This window comes from Protopterus annectens, chromosome 13.part0 (genome assembly GCF_019279795.1).
Source record: "Protopterus annectens isolate FY-2018-M chromosome 13.part0, PAN1.0, whole genome shotgun sequence".
NCBI lineage: Eukaryota > Metazoa > Chordata > Ceratodontiformes > Protopteridae > Protopterus > Protopterus annectens.
The window spans coordinates 1,254,166,751-1,254,188,592 of NC_056747.1; the positions used below are offsets into that span (position 1 = coordinate 1,254,166,751).

Genomic DNA, 21,842 nt, shown 5'->3' on the forward strand with positions numbered 1-21,842 from the left:
TTTGGTGTATTGCATGTGGCATGACATTTAAAATAAATGTCCTATTAGTTATAGGGTGTTCAAACTCATTACTTTTAATAATATCATTACAACAGGTGCAGTTGAGACGTTCCAAATTTTGACACTCGTACATTAGGTTTGGGGGCATAGCCTTATAACACAATCTCTGTTTTAGGTTGGAACATCTTTTATAAGCAAAAGAAGGTTCTTCACCCACGATATTAACCAACTCAGGCATAGCTGTAAGTATGCCCCAGTTTCTCGTCAAAACATTCTTTATATCAAAAAATCTCCTACTATATGTAGTAGTATAATGGATATAACCCTCCCTAATTCCATTACCCTTATTATGAGCATCAATATAATCATGTTTATAACATGGTTGTGCATCTGCGCTTTTTTTACTCAAACTCTTATTTTTCTATCCTGTAATAAATAATTTTCATAACCTTGCTGTTTAAATTCTTCCATCATAGTATTTAACTCATCACTACACATACTATCATTAGTCGTTAATCTATTTGTTCTCAAGAACTGACTCTTAACAATACCCTTAAACGAATGCATATTGTTCTCTTATGAGTATATCCAATCTTATGCACGTCTTTCCTAAAAATAGATGTATTAACTTGATTATGTTCATCTTTGATTAAACTAACATCCAAATAATTGATTTTATCAGAAAACCATGTTGCAGAAAATCTTAGAAAACTAATAGTGTGATTTAAATACTCAACAAACTGATCTAACAGAGAGCTTACACCACCCCATAATAAAAAATGTCATCCACAAAATGTTTAAAAAAAGAGTATCTTATCATTAAATTCAGATGGACCATTATATACATAATCTTCCTCCCATTTTGACACACCAAAATGTTTGCATATGCATTAGCTATTGATGTACCCATAGCTATGCCACTTATTTGATGGTATATACATTCTTGAAACATAAATACATTATTCTTTAGCACGATCTCTAATGAAGCACAATGTGTCTCAATTTCTCAACCACATATAGTCCTGTTCCTACATAAAAATTCACGTACAGCCTCAATACCAAATTCTACAGGACTAACAGTAAAAAGAGATTTAATATCTAAAGTAACAAAAATAAAATTGGAGTCCTTATATAGATCATAGCATGCAGAGAGCTGATGTAAAATGTCTTTCGTATCTTGTATATAACTTTTTATCTTATACAAGAACATTTTAAATACTGTTTGTAAATACCTTGAAATAGCCTCTCTAATCCACCCACTCCCAGAAACAATGGGTCTTATGGGTAGCTTCTACAGATCCTTATGTACTTTTGGTCAACCATATAAAACAGGAGTCACTGGACAAGAAACATCAAAATAATTAAAAAGCTCTATATCGATATCATTGTTAAGTTGTAACTCATAGATATTCATATTAACTCCACTAATGAGTCTGGAAACTTCTAAAGCATTAATTTCAAAAGGTCTTGCATAAGTTGAACACAGTCTGTTCTATTTAAAATAACTGTAGTTCCCCACTTATCAGCTTGTTTAATAACTACATCATTACTGCTTTCTAACATTTTTAATGCTTCATGCTCAGACACAGTGAGATTATAGTATTTATAATGATCTCTACCAGTGTATAAAGCACAAATATCCCGTTCACATATCTTGGAGAAGGCATTCAACATTGGACAACTAATAGGTATAAACAGGCTAGACCTTTTACACACCTGTGTGGATGGTACAAACCTATCCTTATAAATGAGCTTTAAGCTAATGTTTCTCACAAATAGCTTCAGGTCTGTGATAGCATCGACTGTAGTATCACTGTTGGATGGTATAAACTGCAGTCCTTTATTAAAAAGACCAGTATCATGCACAATTAATTCCAAGCTGGATAAGTTTATAACAGAAGAGGTTTTTTTAAGTATTCTATTTGTCCTGCTGCAAGTCATTGGACCTCTGCTTCACCATCTTCTTCCATCTCCCTTTCTGATTGTTAACCTGTAGCTTGGCTTCTCCTTCTTCCGTGTTGTTATTGCTTCCAGTAGATTTAACACTATTGGCTTGGAAGGATTCTGAAAAACCTCTGATTGTTGGAAATACCATCAGTTAAAGCAGAGTAGAGGTCTATGTTAACACAATCAGTTGGTGATGAACGCATCATCTGCCCACTAGTCGGTACACTCACATTATTTATTACTTGCTCAATTCTCAAGCTATCATTGGTCTCACTGTTTGTAAATGTATCTAATGTATCTAGGGATTGAGACGTACCAGTTGTAATCTCACCCCTTACTTTAATTATATCTGTAGAACATTCTTTAGGCCATTAGAATATATTACCATTTTTGTAGTCATTTAAATCTCATTGCGACTTACTTTCGTTCACTGCCATCTTTTATCAAAATTGACTGAAAGTTCAGCATATCATTAAATAAAGAAGATTTCTCATTGTAAGTCGACATTTCTATCAGTTCATTCTCAGTCTTGATGATGTCATCTTGCAAGCTAAGCTTAATTTTATTAAAAAAATAATTCATCAGCTTCATATAGTCCACACTTAGCTTAGGATTTAATTCTTACCACTTAGCCAAAAGTTCCGTGCAGACATTAACAAATGAAGGCATATTTAGACAAATTCTTAGTCCCCGTGGAGTTATCCCTAACTCCAAATAAGCAGAGAAACTAAGTCTTTGCCACTGTCATTTTTTAAAAGACTGTACCATTTTTCTGGGGGTTATAAACATTCACTAAAAATATCTTGACCAGAACTATTTGCTGTTCATTGCACTAATGATATATTATTGACTTGTGCAAGTAAGGAGTTACAATTCACAAGCAACAACTGCTGTAAAGAATGATTACCATTAACATTCATAATGTCCATCAAACAAAAACAGGCTGTGTATACAAAGGCTCCCTCTGCACCCAAGCTGATAAAGGAATCCAAAGAACAAAAAACAAAACAAACCAGAGCAGTGGTGAACCACACTTGGAGATAAAGACCAAAATAAATAAAACAAACTCCATGAAGCAGACATGCAGGGAGAAAAACAACGAATGTAATGTTATTATGATGCTTGTATTTAAAATGTTAAAGTGGTTTGTGATTTTATCTGAACACACTGATGAAGGGCTAATACCTGAAAGCTTTGTGGACATTATATATAATAAAATTAAGTTCTTCATTTTTCTTCCTGCATATCCGCTGTATAGAATTTGTTTTGTTTACTTTGGGAGTCTATTCGGAGGTAACCAAGTGTTTTGTGTGTGGGGGATGATAATCAAAAAATATTTTGCTTATAGAAGGCCTCTGTCCATCAGTGACATGGAGCCAGACTGAGCTGAATTTGTGATTTCCCATCCAGTGGTCAAGATTTTATCTCAGTAGGGTCAGGGATGAGCTCTGCTTCACATGGATGGGGAGCTTATTCCATAATGCAGGTATCCAGCAAGTCTCCAGCATATTCCATTTATGTCACAAGCAAAGTTCATATCCTTGCATCTAGTATTTCTAGTGCTGTTTGTTTTGTGGATGTGCAAAAGTTCCATCAGAGGTGGATGTAAGGATGCCTTATAAGCCAGGCATAGATCGCCTGTCAGTAGACTGTAGCAGACTGAGTACCGAGGCAGGGCCTTTAGGCGATCTGTGTAGGACAAGGTATTCATATCCTGGATTCTGCTGGTGAGGAGCCTTTGTGCGCAATGCAGCTGTTGCAAGTGGTTGCTTAGGTGCATGCCAAAAGGGGGCACTGTATTCAATAATGCATCTGATAACAACTGAGTAGTGTGCTACTAAAACTTCCTTGGACCTGGATGCCATATTCTTAACTATAAGTTGGCTGACAAAAAAATATTTTCTTTCTATCTTTGTTATGAGTTGGTGATGGCCAGATTACTGTCTACATATATTGCCAGATCCCTAACAACCTGATAAACTCTTAGGGGTGCTTTATTGATGGAGTAATCAACTTAGGTGGATAGCTCCCAGCACTCATTATATTGCATTTCTTGGTGCTGAGTTTTAAAAAGTGGCTTTGGCACTAGTCATTTGTTTCTTCTAGACTCTCTTGTAAGTTGCTGGTGTCATAGGGGGGAATCTATGGTAGTTCCCACTTTACAGTCACCTGCAAACTTGGTTAGCCAAAGGCCTTTGACATTTGCCTTGACTTCAGAGAAGTAGATGCCAAACAGGAGCAGACCCAGCATGAAGCCCTGAGGTAGTCTGTTGGTGACCAGTCTCTTGGAGGTGGTCTCACCAGTCCTGACTTCTTGGTTCTTATATGTGAGCCAGCTGCCAATCCATAGAGTTATTTAGGGATTTATGCCTAGTTCAAAGAGTTTGTCAACAATGCCTGAGTACAGTATTGCATCAAATGCCTTGGCCAGGTCACTGTTTTACCCTCATCCATTGTCTTGGTGAATCTATCAAAGAAATCAGCCAGGTTAAGTAGGCTCGACCTTCCCTTAACAAAGCCAAAATGGAATGGGTCCTGTGTATGTAGGTCGCCAATATCCTTGACGATCATTTCCATGATGATTTGTTCCATGGTTCTGCAGATGAGACTTCTCAGTCTGCTGGGTCTGTACATCCTACGGTTGGTTGATGATCTGCCCTGTCACTTGTTACTTAACCTGTTGAAGAGTTCCTCAAGTGGTCCTTATAGGTCATGTTTTATAATATTCAGGAGGCAACAACGGATATTGTTGGGGCCCACTGAGGCAGTGATTTTGGCCTTAACATGCACTACCAGAACTTGACCCCTGCTAATAGCTAGGTGGAGTATGCTAGAAGGTTGTCAACAGGGGCTAGATGGTAGGGAGGAGTTGGGGGTGAAGTTAGAGGTGAATTTATCAGCCAGTAGATTCACTTTGTTTCTCTGATCACTGAAAGTGGTGCTGTTTACTACCAGTTCAGCACACTGCTGTGTGTTACCATTAATATTCTGCACAAAGTAAAAGAAGGCCTTGAGATTGTCCTTAGCCTGACAGGCTATCCGGACCTCATAGTTAGCCTTGCTGGTAATTAGACCTCTTAGTTACTTTTTTAGCTGAATCAGAGAGGTCTTGTCTTTATGGAAGTCTTTATTTTGGCCATGATTTTTTTCTTTTGTTATATACCCTGCTGAGGTGAGAATTGCACCAGTGCTTTTTTTCTTCTTTTTTGGTGTCTGTTTTGGGCTTACTTCTGTTAGGTATAGACAACCTCTGTGTAGCCATGTACATGTTTGTACAGGGTTTCTGTGAATAATTCTGCATAGGTAGCTGTGGTCTCGGCGTTAGGGGAAGCCTGGAATTTTGACAAACTGTTTCTTAATAGGATGTAATTTGCCTTAGAATAGTTCATAAATGTTCCAGGTTTAGTTGGTTTTCCAAGTTGATTTTTATTTTGAAGGAGGCAGCTTTGTGATCTGACCTCTGACGTGACACTAGGGATTGCAACGTTCTTCCATGTTGGTGTGCACTAGGTCCAGTATGTTAGAGCCTCTGGTTGGAGCGCACACTTTCTGGTCCAAGGTATTTGTGTTAATAAACTCCAAGAAGCATTGTGCATGTGACCTTGAGGCAGTGTACATTTCCCAGTTTATAGAGGGCTAGCTAAAGTCAACCATGAATAGGGTATTTACTTGGATGGTGAGTGCCTCTAATAAATCTAGGTAAGAGTTGTGAGATTCTTGGGCACAGATGGTGACCTATAGCTATCAAGGATACTATAAGGGACGTTATCTATAGTGACCTGTACATGAATGAACTCATCAAATCTCTCTTTCTCTCTCTTAGAAATTGTGAAATCATTTTCTTTTAACAATATGGTTATACAAAATCTTTCCTAAATAACTATCACTTACCAAAACTGACCAATACTCGTCTTATGTATCTTAAAAAAATTGCACCCATTTGTAATAATGAGTCTAGGGAGCCCCAAGTGACTCCTTGACCTGGGGATCGATACTGTAACAGCTCATCACATGGCATAGTCTTTATCTGTTGTAAAGGTTACCAGACTTGTTATAATGCTATGATGAAAGATCGGCACTAAATCCCAAGAAAGTCCGTCATAGTGATCAGTACAACTACAAATTCACCTGAAGCATAATGCATGGTACAAGTTTAATGACCACTGATGGCATAGCAGGAGGGGGGTTTAGAAAATTATTTACCGTATAAACTGGTAACAGTAGAATAATCCAGAGGTTTAGTTATAGAAATGTTAAGAAAATTAGTAGTAAAAAGTTCATGTTTATAAGAAAAAATAAATACCAAACTCATTCGCATTCAAATAATCTGATAACATTTATAGCTTCTTCTCAACCAAGCAATGATGCCACATACAAGTTTTAACCAAAAAAAATAAAGTATGTGGTTCATTGTAAATATATGTATCCCAAAAGGAGCCCCACATGTAGGCACACTTTGCATACCCACAGTGGTACCCAGCACTTACTGCCTAGTAAATAGCATTCTTTTTCAAAACTAGCTTGGTTATATGGAAAGTAAAGTTGCTAAATTCTGTAATGTAAGGCCCTGTCTGATTTAACCAGCACCCTAATGCTGTCAAGTCAGCTTTTCATCTAAGGAAAGGAAGTGGGAGAGTCGCTGGATGTAGCCTGGCTTACACCAGCTAAGAGAAGTTAATGGGTATTCACTGGGTACAGCCAGGCACACACTGTCTCATGAAAGGTAACAGAGCACTCACTGAGTGTAGCCAGGCATACACTACATAATGACAAGTAATGGGGCAATCTCTGAGTGTATACAAGCATTCATCATCTAATGAAAGGTAACGGGGTACTCAATGAGTGTAGCCAGGCATACACCAGATACTGGAAGGTAATGGGGTATTGACTGGGTGCAGCCAGGCTTACACCATCTAATGGAAGGTAGTGGGGCACTCACTGGATGTAGTAATGGAAGGTAATGGTGCAATCTTTGAGTGTATCGAAGCATACATCATCTAATGAAAGATAACAGGGCACTCACTAGTGTAACTAGACATGCACCATTTACAAAAGGTAATGGAGTACTCAACTCCCTGTAGCCGGACATACACCAGCTAATGAAATGCAATGGGACAGTTTCCAACTGTATCTAAACATACATTGTCTAATAAGAAGCAACAAAGTACTCACTGCGTGTAGCCAGGCATATACCATACAATGAACGGTAATGGAGCAATCTCTGAGTACATCCCAGTATACACCATAAAATGAGAGGTAACAGGGCAGTCTGTGAGTGTAGCCAAGATACATCATCTGATCAAAAGTAGCGAGATACTCACTCAGTGTAGCCAGGCATACACCAGCTAATGAACAGTAATGATGTAGTTACTGAGTATAAGCAGGCATATGCCATCTATGAAAGATAATAGGATACTCACTGCCTGTTGCTAGGCATACAAATTATAATAAAAGTTAATATGGTACTCACTGAGTGCAGCCAGACCTACAGAAATGAAACATTCTGCCTAGCACAAATACATCATATGTCCCATCAAACACAGATGAAAATGGTAGGGTATACGTGAGACAGCAGAACAGATAACTGTGTCCAGAGTGACACACCCTTGTTATACTACTAGCTATACAGTCAGAGGCTTCTTGTATAGTAATCTTAGTACATGCGCTACATCTCATTTTTTTATTTAAGATACATACTAGAGAAAAAAAGGGCAGTTATTCGGGGGGGGGGGGGAATAACAGCACATGAGGTTGATGTACAAGTCAAAACCTTCTGGCTACTATGTCACATGGGGAACACTGTTACATTTGGAGAAGAGTTTTAGAAATCCTAACTACAACTCTGGGGTGCTCCCATGACCCCATATAAGAGCACAAAATACTTAATGATACTCCAATAGCAAGAGGACGTTTTTAACAGTACCAACCGTATTAAAAAGTAATGAGATGGCACAAACAGCAAGATGTGCCTCTATACTCTATCCAATAGTCCCTACATTTTCCAAAGTAGGCCTGGTTACTGTACCACTGAAGGAACAATGCTGCCAGAAGAAGTATTAGGAGTAACAACCTTATTCAGCATTCACGCTAATGTATCCTCACAGGTGCTAGTTGTTGTTTATGTTTGACAAACTGCAGCCAATCACATGTAAACAAACTAAACATGACATTTCACAACTATTTTTATTAGCAAAACATTTTTATCCTAGAGACTAGCATTCCATTGCATTGTGATACATCACTATACCTTGTTTTCATACTGTTTAAGTTTCCTCTTCAAAGTCGAGTTTTCCCTCTCCAGCCCTGTGAGGCGGTTCTTGATGTCATCATAAGCAGTGATGAGGGCGAAGTGCGAAGCAGAGAACATCTCCCCCGAGATATCATTGATGGGCCTCTCCACCCATCCCCCATCCTCACACAGTCCATCACGTTCTATAATGCTGATGTCGTCATCAAACAGGGAATCCATGGTAACAGCTTTACGCTAACCTTAAAATAAAAAAGACAAAAATGAATTAGCACATTCAGAATAAATACAAAAAATGAGACTTACAAAAATAATGTTTCTTCTGCTTAACTGTGTTTGATTAGTCCTGGAGCCGTGCAGAGCAGAGCTCTGAATCTAAGTCAAGAAGAATCTTGCTGCTTGGTTTTGCACATTCCTCAGCCTTACTGCGTAATGTATATACTCATACTGCATGCTCTCAATTGTGTGTGGGTGTGCATTGCTAGCTGATTTCTATGCCTGCATCTCACTTATTCTTCATATAAGCATTCAGGCTTACTTGTGTGTGTTGCAAAGTCTAATGCCCGTGAGTGTAGCTATATCAACATAATTTCTAGCAACAGCATTCAGCATACCTTTGAAGAAACATATGCAGGTATAAGTCAGCTCATTAACAGACAACAGAGCAGGTCTGTAAGAAGATGGTTTGTATAAGCAGGCTGGCACTCATAGGTCTCCCTGTAATTCAGGCTATGAACTAGCTGCTTCTGTCCCCATTCATCACTTTAGTCATATAACAGGAAAATATTTCAGATGACTAATCCAATAAAAGATCAGTCCAGTTCGCCATCAAAACCCTACATCTGACAGGAGCTTCAGACTGCAGTACTTAACTAAGTCGAACCAGTAAGGCCTTTCATAGCAGACACATACTGCTGTGTACAGAGGAAGCCATGTACACCTAAAAATATTTGTACAATGCCACGGCTACGGTACAGCTGGTAACCAATATAAAGATGTAAAGAAATGATAACTGTCTCAAGTGCTAGTGTACATAAATTACGACAAGGAAGAGAAATACATAACAAACAAAATCTGCAACTGGAGGAAAGCACTGCTATATTAAAGAACCTGGGGGGTTAAAGCTATTAATTCCTGTCGGGGGAACTAAAGTGCTGCCACTTAAGTTCATACATTTGTGAAGGTACCTGAGCTTATCACCTGCTAATTGAGCAGAGCTCAGTAGAGATGACAGGTAATGAAGGCAGCCATGCAAGTGACAGATCTCTGTAAGAGAATGATAGTGCTCTAGAAACAGCAAAAAAGCAAAATGATTTTAACACTAACGGGATGGCAGAAATCTCAATATCAGTCTCTTAAAGGGGTATGTGTTTATGCTGCTGAATGGCTTATGTTTTAGCCACTTTCACATGAATTGTACAAGGTGATATTAAAATACTATTTTATAAATATATTCCCAAAACACCACTGCCCAGTAAAAAGGCTGCTTCGTGATTCATGAGGGATCCTTCTAACAGATATCTTCCCCACTTCTAAAGGAGAAAAGATATAGTAGTAAATTGTATATCTCTACTCCAAACCTTCCCAAACCAATAAGCAGAAAATGCTGGTGAAGACCTCCCCAAGGAAAAAGAGTTGTTGCTAAATACAGTGGATATTTCCTTCACCTGGTTCATCCACTGCAAACTCACATCTGCTGGTAAATCTAATCTCATGTTGAAGAAAGAATCCCCAAATCTCTCTCTCTCTCTCTCTCTCTCTGTTAGGAGATCATCATGCTTTGTGAGCAGAAAAGCTAATCTCCATCATAATTGCTCTGTGAGTATTACAGTTTATCTCCATCATCATGCTTTGTGAGTAGAAGAGCTAATCTCCATCATAATTGTTCTGTGAGTAGTATAACTTATCTCCATCATCATTGCTTGTACAATAGTCTCTATCATTATTGGTCTGTAAGTACTAGAACTAATCTCCACCATCACTGCTGTGTGTGTACTAGAGCTAATCATTATAAATATTGCTCTGGGTGTACAACAGCTAATGTTCATCACCATGCTCTGTGAGTAGTACAGCTAATCTCCATCATCATGCTCTGTGAGTACTACAGTTTATCTCCATCATCATGCTGTGTGAGTACTACAGCTAATCTCCATCATCATGCTCTGTGAGTTCTACAGTTTATCTCCATCATCATGCTCTGTGAGTACTACAGCTAATCTCCATCATCATGCTCTGTGAGTACTACAGCTAATCTCCATCATCACGCTCTGTGAGTACTACAGCTAATCTCCATCATCATGCTCTGAGTTCTACAGTTTATCTCCATCATCATGCTCTGTGAGTACTACAGCTAATCTCCATCATCATGCTCTGTGAGTACTACAGTTTATCTCCATCATCATGCTCTGTGAGTACTACAGCTAATCTCCATCATTGCGGAATGGGATATAAAAGAATTTGAGCAAAAGGAAGTGTATAACTATTTGGGAACTGATGAAGGATTAACAATAAAACATGAACAAATGTGAAAAAAACTTTGTAAGGAATATTTTAGAAGAGTAAAATTAATACTCAAAACAACGCAGACATCTAGAAACAAAGTTCAAGCTATAAACTAATTTGCTTTTCCTGTCCTAACTTACAGCTTTGGAGTGACTGATTGGCTCCAAAAGGTGTTGTATCGGTTGGACAGGAAAATGAGAAAGATGCTTCAGGATTATTGAATGATTTATAAAAATCAATGTGTACCAAGGCTATATATTCCACGTTCTAAAGGAGGTATGGGCCTCCTTGAAATTGATTACATATATAGATCTGCAATTGTGAGATTGCACACATATCTGCTGAGCTCACAAAATCCAAATGTAGTGAAGGTTTTAAAACATAAGGAGACTAAGTCTAAGATGACTTCCCTTCTTAGTCTAGCAGAGGCATATTGGTGTCAAGCAGGAATAGAATTCAAATCAGAAGTAGATAAAAGTCAGGCAGCAACTGAATGTGCCAAAAAACAAAAGAAAGAATATAAGGTGAAGGATCAGATTAGAAGGCAACAAAAGTGGAAAATGCATAAATATAGTTGCAATTATGGAAAACTCTTGGAACAACCTCATATTAATCAGGAACTAATGCAGGAGTAGTTAAAGAGAAGTGAATTTAAACCAAAAGATGAAAGGCTAATATTGGCAGCCCAAGATAGTGGACTACGTACACATTGGTTTAAAAAGTCCATTAAATGTGTGAGAAACACACAAATGTAGGTTTTGTAAAACAAACTTGAAAACAATCCCATATCTTGTTGCTGGTTGTGATATAATAATGGCAGAAGGACTGTATACGGAAAGGCATAACAATGTGGCAAGACTGTTGCACTGGGGATTGTGCAAACATTATGGTATTAAAGTAGCTGAAAAACACTGGAAACATGAGCCACAAAGCAATATAGAAAATGATTACATATATATCACATGGGATCATTCATTACCAACAGTTCAAAAAATAAAATAGATGCAAGAAAAGCAGACATAGTAGTCCATGAAAATAAAGCAAAAGTAGGACTGATTATTGAAACTGCTACACCCAGTGACTACAGTGTGTTATGTACACTGAGACACAAAATAATAAAATACCAAGATTTAAAGGTAGAAACAAGGGCAATATGGAAGAAGGATAAAAAGACAGTTCCAATAGTAGTAGGAACAACGGCCTTACAAACAAGAATTTACAATGGTACCTTGATATGTTACTGATACATGTAACTTCATATGAATTGCAGAAGGAGTCACTACTGGGCACATAGTGGGTGTGGCAAAGAGCACTTCTGGCTAACATCAAAGACTGAAACAATACTAATTTCATGAACTTTAATATTACTTTGAGTTAAGAATGGGGGTCCATTCCCATCATGGTATTAGAAACCCAAAAGACTTGGAGAAATTAAAGACAGAAATCTCCATCATCATTGTTCTGTGTGCGGAGAAATAAACTCATTACAGCCAAGTGTATCTCTAGGCATATCTGCAGTTACCTCCTACTGTGCCTCTAGGTGTCAAGGATTGCTTGTTCATATTTCAATTGATAATTCCAAAACCATGCTATATAGAAGGTATCAGAATTTTTTATCTTGAAGCATACATGATTGCAAACACAATTATATTGATATTTGACCTCTGTTAATGAGTATTTGTTTGAACTGTAAGGTGATAACATCATTTTTTAAAGGCTGAAGCCACACCCACTAACAGTTAAAGGTACACATTCAAAAGAGCTGTACTGGAAGAAGTGAGTTAAAGACAACTAATCCCCATCATCATGTTCTGTGAGTACTACAGCTAATCTCCATCATAATTGCTCTGTGAGTACTACAGCTAATCTCCATCATAATTGCTCTGTGAGTAATGCAGTTTATCTCCATCATCATGTTCTGTGAGTACTACAGCTAATCTCCATCATAATTGCTCTGTGAGTAATGCAGTTTATCTCCATCACCATGTTCTGTGAGTACTACAGCTAATCTCCATCATAATTGCTCTGTGAGTAGTACAGCTAATCTCCATCATAATTGCTCTGTGAGTACTACAGCTAATCTCCATCATAATTGCTCTGTGAGTACTACAGCTAATCTCCATCATAATTGCTCTGTGAGTAATGCAGTTTATCTTCATCATCATGTTCTGTGAGTACTACAGCTAATCTCCATCATAATTGCTCTGTGAGTAATGCAGTTTATCTCCATCACCATGTTCTGTGAGTACTACAGCTAATCTCCATCATAATTGCTCTGTGAGTACTACAGCTAATCTCCATCATAATTGTTCTGTGAGTAGTACAGCTAATCTCCATCATAATTGCTCTGTGAGTAGTACAGCTAATCTCCATCATAATTGCTCTGTGAATAGTACAGCTAATCTCCATCATAACTGCTCTGTGAGTACTGCAGTTTATCTCCATCATCAGGTTCTGTGAGTACTACAGTTAATCTCCATCATAATTGCTCTGTGAGTAGTACAGCTAATCTCCATCATAATTGCTCTGTGAGTAGTACAGCTAATCTCCATCATAATTGCTCTGAGAATAGTACAGCTAATCTCCATCATAACTGCTCTGTGAGTACTGCAGTTTATCTCCATCATCAGGTTCTGTGAGTACTACAGCTAATCTCCATCATAATTGCTCTGTGAGTAGTACAGCTAATCTCCATCATAATTGCTCTGTGAGTACTGCAGTTTATCTCCATCATCATGTTCTGTGAGTACTACAGCTAATCTCCATCATAATTGCTCTGTGAATAGTACAGCTAATCTCCATCATAATTGCTCTGTGAGTACTGCAGTTTATCTCCATCATCAGGTTCTGTGAGTACTACAGCTAATCTCCATCATAATTGCTCTGTGAGTAATGCAGTTTATCTCCATCATCAGGTTCTGTGAGTACTACAGCTAATCTCCATCATAATTGCTCTGTGAGTAGTACAGCTAATCTCCATCATAATTGCTCTGTGAATAGTACAGCTAATCTCCATCATAATTGCTCTGTGAGTACTGCAGTTTATCTCCATCACCATGTTCTGTGAGTACTACAGCTAATCTCCATCATAATTGCTCTGTGAATAGTACAGCTAATCTCCATCATAATTGCTCTGTGAGTACTACAGTTTATCTCCATCATCATGTTCTGTGAGTACTACAGCTAATCTCCATCATAATTTTTCAGTGAGTAGTACAGCTAATCTCCATCATCATTGTTCTGCTAGGACTACAATTAATCTATATCATTATGTTCTGTGCATACTGAGCTCATCTCGATCATTATTGCTCTGTGTGTACTACACCTAACTTCTACCACCATTGCTCTGTGTGCGTAATACAGCTAATCTACATCATCATGTTCTGTGAGTACTGCAGCTAATCTTCATCATAATTTCTCGGTGCGTAATACAGCTAATCTACATCATCGTGTTCTCTGAGTACTACAGCTAATCTCCATCATAATTTCTCGGTGCGTAATACAGCTAATCTCCATCATCATGTTCTGTGTGTACTACAGCTAATTTGCCCAGAAGATATGCAGTGCTGCAGAACAGACTTCTCAACTGTCCAGAATTTTGTAGAATGTCCAGATTTTTACCTTATATTTTCGTTTTATTCCTCATAACATTTGTGGTTTTCTGCTAAAATATTGAGGACTAAAGTCACTGAATAATGGGAAACATTTGAGTTTCAAAATTTACATCCTTCAAAAAAATAAATCTAATGCAGAATCTATTGTTCTAGCAACTTTCAAAGTTAAAACAAATATATTTAAAATCTGTCCCCTGATTTTTGGGCCTCTTTCCCCCTATCATTTTTGTCTGGAATTCTTGTGCAAAGAGGTTGAGAGGTAAGTTGCAGAGGTAGGAGGGTTCCCAGGAATATGCAAGAAACAAGCAGTAATGAAGCCCAGGGTTACAAGGAAACAGGTAGGAATACTGGCACACAAAAAAACCGAAAGAAAATTATGATGACAATTACGAAGCCAACATATTTTTTTAACTTTTATCTCATCTTTACTAGCAGAACAGCACAGCTTTCCTCGATGGCTGCATTTTTTCCTCTTTTCCAAAGATCAGTAAACTAACTTGGCAAAAACATCCCTGCAAAGACGGTCGCAATATGCTTTGACTCAACCTTGGCCTGGACTCAATTCCAAATTCATTATCAACTGCTCTTACATTTAAGGTTATCATACAACCACTGCGTAAAACATACCGCCCACAGAAAATTAAGGAAGAACTTTTGCAGAACAAGCTATTTTTTTTATTTTCATTTTCACTCCCTGCAACCATCCAGTCATGTTGTTTATTTGTTCATTTGTTCCTCCCCATTCATGTCACAAGAAGGCACCAACAAAGAGTCACAACAGCCAGGGACCCTGGTCATCATCCTCCATGCAGTTAATTTATAGTATACTCTTAATAGCTTTCCCCATCGGTGAGTACGTGCGATGCAATAAGTAAGAATGCAGAGCCGTATGTGAATGTATACTTCTGTATGCTCACAATACTAGGATGGAGTACATCTACTACTTGGGCAGGGTCATGCCCCAAAGTCCTTCTGTTAATGAGTGCAGAACAGAGCCTTCCCACCCAAGCAACAGTCCTGCAGCAACATGCACTGTCTGTCGTCTTTTCTCCCTCCCTTCTCTCTCTCTCTCTCTCCTTTCCCTCTCTCCTCTTCTCTCTCTTTCAAGCGGAACATGTAAGCTCACTCCCATCTCTACCCATTTGGGTCCACCAGTTCCTGGGACACTAATCAAATGTGTGTCATTTGGGCCATGACCAGAACTTTAACCATTTAAGTGCTCTAAAGTACAATGTCAGCTACAAAGAACAAGCAGTTTTGACTCAATAATACATGCAAATCTTCCTTAAAAAGAATAACTTGTACAATCCTCAGGGGTGCTGGTACAACTGGTGGTACACTTGTAATTTCTTGATAAAATTGTTGGACTGTATCAGCGTGCTTAAAAGTAGAAAGTAAGATGACTAGCTCAGCGGCATAGACGGACGAGGCCTTGACTACAACCTAGATGACCCAAGTTCATTTAGTGTCTCGGGAGATGGCAAATCTGAGCTGATGAAGATAGGAGTGAGTGACCATTGCTGGTTCACCCATTCTGGGGAAGGGGGGAGAGAGGAGGGGGCTTTGACTCACTATAGCAACTAGAGGGAATACTAAGTTTTACACCCATAGTGAACTGGCCTGCTGACCATATACTGTCGTCATGCAAGCACGTGGGCTGGGCACATCAGAGTGTGGTGTCATGTTTTGTAAAGCAGGCAGCTGTTAGTCGAGCTGCAAGGAGTTTCTAAAGGGACAAGGGAGCTCCAAGGAGAAAGCTAGGCTGCTTGTATGACGTAGACATTAGTCCACTGCCTACCACCTGAATCTTACTGACAGGAAATGAATGGGCTAACTAGGCATCCTGGGCAAGAAAAACTATGTCACAGAATTCTCACCTAGCCCAAAGATACCTGTCTCTTGCTCCTGATAGAAAGAAAGTGACAACTGGATAAATGGGAAAAAATAGACGTGTTTAAAAATAATGAAAGAAGGAAGGAAAAGGCTTCTGCATTTTACATGCACTTCATTTCTCCCTTCATTTCAGAAACAGGAACCTCAGATAATAGCTGAAGAACACAAAACAACGCAAAATATTCAAGTTTTGCTCTAGAGAAACCCAGATGTCACTGATGCTGTTCTAAATGGTAACAATATGAAATGTTAGGACTTGTATGAGCAAGTCCCAAAATACAGACACTGAATGGCCCAAAAAATGGACTTGTATATACTAAGGTATCACAATCTCACAGTGTGCGAGCGGACTTGTCCCCCTGCAAAAAACAAGTCTAAAGGAGAAGAAGACTGCTCCAGATTCTCTCTAGGAGAAGAAGACTGCTCCAGATTCTCTCTAGGAGAAGAAGACTGCTCCAGATTCTCTCTTCTCTTGCAGTTTCTGTCTTTTTTTCATCCTATCAGCAGTCGACATTACAAACACAGACATTTCAATAGGGAGCCATTTTACACATGTAACAGCACAAAACAAGTTAAAGCTGAGTGAATGTACTATTTAAAAAACTAAATCAGCATCACTGCATATTTCAGAGCATTACAATAAGCAATCAGATACCATCTCTTCTAGATGCAATAAAGGAAATATCTGGCAAGAATCACTTTGTAGAACACCCTCCCCCCTTTTTCGTTCCTTCAAGGTAGCCTATAACATGCCTTTTCATAAGTAAATCAAAATAATTATAATTCTGGAAATGCTAAGCTAGAAGGAAAAAGAATGCAAAATGCAAATCGGAAAAATGTGAAATGCTATATGAAATTCTTGAACCTAACATATTTTACAGGCAAGCTGTGAATCAGTCTATAATGTATAAAGGAAGTAGCTCTGACCTTCACAACATTTAATTGGCTACAAGTTGACTCACAAAGCAATGAATTTTATGAATGCCGTCAGGCAACTCCAGGAATAGGGTACTCTGCTCTTTTAGCCTTTAACTATTAAAGAATGAAGAAAAACAAAAGCCCCTTGATAAGCAGCAGGGAATAATAGTACAACTAACCCATTAGGATTCTATTGGGTCACCCTGGTAACCTGGCAAAATCAAGAGGGATTAACTGAAATGATCAACACCCCATCCCCCGACAATCAGCTGCTGTTTCACAGAGTGTGTATTCTTAAATAACAACAATAACATTTTGTTCATTACTATTTTAAGGACTAACAGCTTTTCGTTGTTTCTAACTGCTGACACAGGTCTTAGCACAATACACTGTTACTGTTTCCGTTATATGTTTTCTGATTTCATCACGTACAATACAGGAAATTATGAGCAGGTCACCCATCTTAACTTGCTTATTATGTGATTGAGACATGCATGCCAAGAACTTCACCTCGAAAGCAAAGCTTAAGAGGTGAATCTCAGCATCCATATCGTGAGCACATAATAATGGGTTATGACTGGAGACCTGAGCCTAATTCTTTGTAGAACATGGAGCTTTATACGCTAATTACAGAAAAACAAAAGTTTTTACTAGTTTACAAAGCAATAAAGCACTTAGCAAGCACTGTCAGAAAGACAGTGGAACACATTCTTTTATGGTACAGAAAGTCAAGGATACATTGCCGGCACAGACACCAGGCTGTTTTCAATTTTGCCACTGCTGTTTGCTATTCAGTATTTGCAGTTTAACTGCCTAGTGTGATAGTTTATCTTAACAAGTGAAGGGGTGCATAATAATTAGTAAGATCCTGTCTTGCACTACAGAAGCTCTTAACTGATTTGTGTTTTTCCAGATATCAGAGCGTAATCACCATGCCCCGTGCACTAAAATGGTGATAAATAACTTCCAGCACTAATAAGTAAAAGAGCAGATAACATCTGTGTACCACACCTTCATACCTTTTAGAGATTAGCGAGCCCGTAGGTTTTTATTTTCACTGAATAAATGGATTCCACCCTGCCCTGCAGCACATCTGTTTGTTGTTGCCAAATGTATGCTTATAAAATAATGGTAAATATTGGAGGGATTATATATTAATGATTACATACCACGGGTGGCACAGTGGCACTTAGAATTAACATGACGGTGTGATACTTTAAGAAGCATCTCTGGAAAGAAACATTCGGTGGATCATACTTTCGTTTAGTGAAAGCAGATCCATATATATACATATACACACACACACACACACACACATATATATATATATATATATATATATATATATATATATATATATATATATATATATATATATATACACACAGACACACACACACACATAGACACACACTCATACAGATACAGATATATATATATATATATATATATATATATATATGTATATATATAAAAAACACCAATAGGTTACATTTCAATTACCAAAAGAAACACAAAAAAAACTTTTGTGTGAGGAGTTCAGCCTCCCACACACCCACCAAAATTAAATATACAAACTCATGAGGTGCATAAATTCAAAGAAAGGGGAAAAGCCCTGGAATTATGTAACTGCTGACTGAATGAAATATATATATATATATATATATATATATATATATATATATATATATATATATATATATACATATATATATATATATACATATATATATATATATATATATATGTATATATATATTATATGTATATAGTTCCACCTTCTAATCTTGAAATACTGAAATCTTGAATTTCAGTATCTCCAGACCATAAAGTCGAAAGATTGACATCCCGATACCCCAAAACCGCGAAACACAAAATTGCGAACATAAACACACCATACACCACACAACACATACACCATCCGACCCACACTACAACAAATAAACAAACAAGATACACACAAACACACAAATCAACAAACCTACACTACATATAAGCAGGGAGGCTGCACCCCCCACACCCCACCTATTTATATATACTAACTCTGAGATTGCACAAACAAAAAAAGACAGTAAACTCACACCCAGACATTCTACAGTCCCTCACACACACACACACACCACACATATACAAACACCACCACATCCAGTACTTAAACACTCATACTTTTACCTGCCTACCCTAACCCACACATACAACTTACAAACACACTCACATACACTCCAACACCTACCCAAAACCCTTAAAAAACACTCACTTACCTTAAATTCCACCTAAATCCACACATTTCACTGGACAGCATCCACACAACACACTACACATCATGTAATGTAAAGCCATAACCACAAATTAAACTTAGTCAGATTCACGATTATGCAATTTCGCTATTTGAAGATTCAACTTTATGGTCTTCAGATACTGAATTCGACCTTTCAGTATTTTGAGATTATAAAGTGAATCTATATATATATATATATATATATATATATATATATATATATATATAAAATATAATATATATATATATATATATAAAATATAATATATATATATATATATATATAAAATATAATATATATATATAAAGAGAGAGAGAGAGAGGTGTACTTTGAAATGTCAAAGTACAAAAATAGTGAATGGCAAAACATTAATACAAAAAGACTGAAAATCAAAATAATAGGGGAAAAAAATGAAAAAACAGGATGCATGTTTTTAAAGAGGACAAGCCCCCCTGCACCCACAACACCCCCTGCTAATTATATATTTTAACTCCGAGATCATACAACAGTGAGGAAACAGCAAATTCCCAATCCCAGCTGTTCTGTTATCTCCCACAAAGTAATGCGAGCAGAAGGGATCAAATGATTATTCGATCACTTCTTCCAGCAATAAAAATTCTCAATATTATGAATGTACTACTATATGGAATACTTCCATAAATATATATATATATATATATATATATATATATATATATATATAAACATATATGTAGATATATGCATGTACACACACACATATAGACAGATTTTTCTTTTTCTTCTCAATTGTTTTTTTTTTTTTGAAAATTCTAACAACAAAACATTAATATATGATAGAAATATTATAAAACAAATATACATATCTAAAAGAACAATAATAAACAACTAAACTATTTACAATGGTGCCTACTATAAAACAAAGCGTTTTAAACAGAAAAATAAATGTGATAAGTATAGTTTTTAGTTAATTATTAAAGTCTGTTTATACAGCAGTTCTTTGACTCTCAATCAAAGGTGGGATAACACAATGAAACACAAAAGAAAAAAAACGGAGCACACCACCACAGAGTCCACTAATAAAAAAAGTGATAACTTTAATGAGCTAGTAAAACCTTAAAACATAAAAAGCCTCTTTTAATGTACAAAGTGCTTTCGGACGTAGCCTTCATCAGATCATAATCAGTCAGGCTCTTATTTATAAGTGTTTACAATGGTCCTGCATACTTTTCTCATAGGGTTAGTTTCTTTAAATGCTTTGTGGATGATGTCTTTTTATTTAGGAGGGTGCTCATGAACAATTAGTTGAATTCTTAAATAACAGTACTAGATTTTTAAAATTCTCCAAGTCCACCTCTCCAACTAATATTCAGTATTTGGATGTGAATTTATTGTTTGATGGGAATGAAATACAAACATCTGTCCACAGAAAGGCAGTTCATAGGAATAAATATTTATATTGTATGTGCATGCACACAACTCATGTTTTTAAAGAGATTGTCAAGAGGCAGTTCCTACGTACATAAAGGTTGAATACAAATATGGACAAATGTATAGAACAAATGGGTGAAGTAATTAATGAGTTTAAAACAAAGGCTACAATCACAACCTGTTGGAGAATTTTATTAAGGAAGTTATGGCAATAAGCAATAATCAGGCTAAACCATTCTTTAACACTGATAAAATGGTGGCTGAAGCAGTTGATATATCGTAGAAGGATAATGTACTCCTTTAGTCTACTACCTTTAGTAGATGCAGGGTGTGAGAAAATTATAATGGATAACTGGAGTATTTTAAGAACATTACCTGAATTGCATAACATTATAGGTAATAGGTTGAGATTTGCTTATTGGAATTGTCTGAGCCTAAAACAAATGTTATGTTATAAAGATACTAAGTATGATCTAACTGTCACACAGTCTACTAGGAGCAGTACTTATCCCTCCCACAACTGTGGTTGTTGTTTTGACTATCAATGGAGATTGTAATTTCATACATCCATCTACAAGGAAGAGATATAAATTTAAATGTTTTGCTACTTGTACGTCACATAATATAGTATATCCTGCAACCTGTAAGATATGTTCAGCCTTTTATGTTGGTAAATCAATAAGACATTTAAAAGAAAGAACAATAGGGTATAAATCAGACACTAAAAGGAATATTCTGACTAATGCATCGGCTAAACACACTACGGAGAATAGTTCAAAACATACTTTCACTTTTAGAGTGATAGATATAGTTAACAGAAACATGAGGGGAGGTGACCTGAAAAATAAACTTGAAATTAAGGAATATGAATGGATTTTACAATTACAGGCAGATTGCTCCCCTGGTATTAATCAAATGGTAACCCTTAAACCTGTCTTGAAATGCAAGCAGATGTGTTTGAAATGATTTTTGAAGAAATCTATGCCGTTTCTTTTAAACACACTAATTAATGATGTTAATTGTTTATATAGA

General features: G+C 37.0%; 1 protein-coding gene across 1 annotated transcript in view; it reads right to left on the reverse strand.

The window, feature by feature from the left end:
* Positions 1-21,842, reverse strand: part of TBKBP1 (TBK1 binding protein 1) — a 2,809,732-nt gene that overhangs the window by 1,401,376 nt on the left and 1,386,514 nt on the right. The window contains exon 3 of the mRNA XM_044055270.1: positions 8,195-8,436. Within this exon, the coding sequence (XP_043911205.1) occupies positions 8,195-8,416 (222 nt within the window). The 5' untranslated portion in view covers positions 8,417-8,436. The remainder of the gene's footprint in view (positions 1-8,194; positions 8,437-21,842) is intronic.